General features: G+C 20.9%; 2 protein-coding genes across 2 annotated transcripts, besides 7 other annotated features; both read left to right on the top strand.

Moving 5' to 3' along the window:
- The first annotated feature begins 1 nt into the window (after position 1).
- Positions 2–373: a repeat region.
- A 51-nt stretch (positions 374–424) lies between these two features.
- Positions 425–536: a sequence feature (AT_rich).
- A 40-nt stretch (positions 537–576) lies between these two features.
- Positions 577–635: a sequence feature (AT_rich).
- Positions 636–666: 31 nt separating this feature from the next.
- Positions 667–1182, top strand: EDI_001520 (uncharacterized protein; the record flags this gene model as incomplete). Its single annotated transcript, XM_001737116.1, has 1 exon — positions 667–1182. The coding sequence occupies one exon, from the start codon at positions 667–669 to the stop codon at positions 1180–1182; it is 516 nt and encodes a 171-aa protein (XP_001737168.1).
- Positions 1027–1098: a sequence feature (AT_rich).
- Positions 1183–1521: 339 nt separating the features above from the next.
- Positions 1522–2274, top strand: EDI_001510 (uncharacterized protein; the record flags this gene model as incomplete). The annotated part of the gene is made up of 1 exon (XM_001737115.1): positions 1522–2274. One exon carries the CDS (start codon positions 1522–1524, stop codon positions 2272–2274), a length of 753 nt encoding a protein of 250 aa, XP_001737167.1.
- Positions 1569–1593: a sequence feature (AT_rich).
- Positions 1950–2028: a microsatellite.
- Positions 2259–2279: a sequence feature (AT_rich).
- The last annotated feature ends 102 nt before the right edge of the window (positions 2280–2381 follow it).

Genomic DNA, 2381 nt, shown 5'->3' with positions numbered 1-2381 from the left:
GGAAGATGGTATTTACTTGCAAGAGAAAAAAATAAAAATGATAGAATGGGAGAAATATTCAATATGATGATAGAAGATGACAAACAACTAAATCAAAATGAAATAAATGATAAATATACAATAATGAAAATAATGATGAAAATGAATTTACTGTGGAGAAGAGGAAGACCGAAGATGAAAAAAAAAGAACAAAAGAAGAAGAAGAAAAGAACAATGAAAAAGATAAAAGAATAGAAGAAATAAAGAAAAGAATAGAGGAGGCTATTAAAGAGAAAGAAGAAAAGAAGAAATACAAAAGAAGGACCAGACCATTAATAAATTATCAAATGACATTATTTCATTAAAGAAGAAGCATGAGAAGGAGATAAACACTCCAAACGGAACTCCTTTATTGTAGAAATTAGAAATATGCAATAAAAAAGTGTTTAATTTATTGATATAAAATAATTAACATTATTTTATTGATATAAATTATTTTTTTCTTTTTTATTTTTATGATTTTTATTTATGTGTATTATTTATTATCTTTTTTAATTCAAATCTATAAATCTGTGAATGGTTGAATAAATTTTTGAGAATATATCAATAAATTTATCAAATATTATTAATAAATGTGTTTTTAATCAAATTAATTTGAAGGATGCTCAAAATGAAATTAAAGAAACAATGAATGTTATTATTAATCATTATAATGATTATATTAACAATGATGTTATGAATGAAATACTTATTTTATCATCAAAATTATTATATTCACAAAATATTGAATCAATAATTATTGATTTGAATAAATTAAATGGTTTGTTAAGAAGAATTATAGAAATGATGATGAATGTTTGTAAATCAATAAATTGGTATGAACAAGTAAAATTAAGAATTATACAAAAAGAAATGTTTGAATCAGAATTGATGGTTCCAAAAGAAATAGAATATGAAAAAAGAATTGAAATATTTAAGAATTATATTCACATTGATATTAAAATTCATGACCCCAACGTTAAAAATGATGTTATTACTACTCTTAGGAAATTAATAATAATTTTATTTCTTCTTATTCATACAAAATCTACAAAAATAAATAAAAATAATATAAAAATTGTATTCTATTGTAATCATTCAGGAAAGACAAAAGAAACATGTAAAGGAAGAGATTGTGAATATAAATTAATTGTAACATTATGATTTGATAAAGTAAATGGTGTATTAGAAATTAATGAACATAAACATCCATTAGATTATTTCTTTGTTGTATCAAAAACTTGTCCTTTGTTAAAATTTGAGAAACTTTTAATTCCAAAAACTAATAATGAAATAATAAAATTTCTTGTAAATCATCCTCATATTCAAATTCCTCTTAGAAAATTTAGACAAATTCAGAGAGAAGAAGATAGAAATCAAATATTTGAAAATATATTTCTTTCAGAATCATTTTTTGAAAATGATTCATTTATTAAATTAACAAATACTTTCACTAATGGTTATATTCATTCGATATTGTTCATTCATAAGAAAGTGGCTCAAATGGAATATAGTAAAAGAAAATGGTATGTTGATGATACAACTAAAACAAATATATATAATAAAAATTTATATGTTGTTATTGTAAAAGATGATAATTCTTTTAACCAACTTCTTTCATTTGGATATTTATTTGATCAACCTGAAATTTCATATAAACTATTTTTTCATCAACTTTATAATATTTTAAATTATGGACATGAAATCATTGTTTGTGATCGTTGTATTGCTCAATATAATGCTTTGAAACAAATATTTCCTTATTCTAAACTATTTTTCTGTAGAAATCATATAGAAAGATCATTGATAAAATATTTTAAGAGTGATCATATAATAATGAAATTATTTCATTTAACAATGAATATGAAATTAAATGAAAATGATTTAATTGAAACATTGAAAAGTATTATAATGAAAAATATTAAAAATATTGAAGAAGACAATGATGATGATGATGAAAATACTTGTTATGATGATAAAGAAAATAATGAAGAAGAAAATGATGATGATCAGTTGTTTGAACCTGATACAAGTGATATTATAAATTCAATAGATGGTACTAATACATTACAAGATAATATTAAACAATTAATAGAAGAAGCAAAAGGAATAAATATTAATAAAGGATTGATGTGTTTAATTGATTTAATTCAACACAAAGAAAATTGGATTCCTTCTGAATGTATTAAATATGGAATGTATCGAGATTTTACAACAAATAGAGTAGAAGGATTCTTTGGTTATTTAAAAAAATAATTAATCATAGTAATCTTCATTTATATTTATTAACAGACAATATTTATGCAATTGGAAATACAATGTTTAATAATATAATTGGGATTGATCTTCATGATGAAATTATA

The sequence above is a fragment of the Entamoeba dispar genome, genomic scaffold (genome assembly GCF_000209125.1).
Source record: "Entamoeba dispar SAW760 scf_1105229460365 genomic scaffold, whole genome shotgun sequence".
Classification (NCBI taxonomy): Eukaryota; Evosea; order Mastigamoebida; family Endamoebidae; genus Entamoeba; species Entamoeba dispar.
The sequence above is the reverse complement of the archived record's forward strand: the minus strand, read 5'-3'. Positions and strand labels throughout refer to the sequence as shown.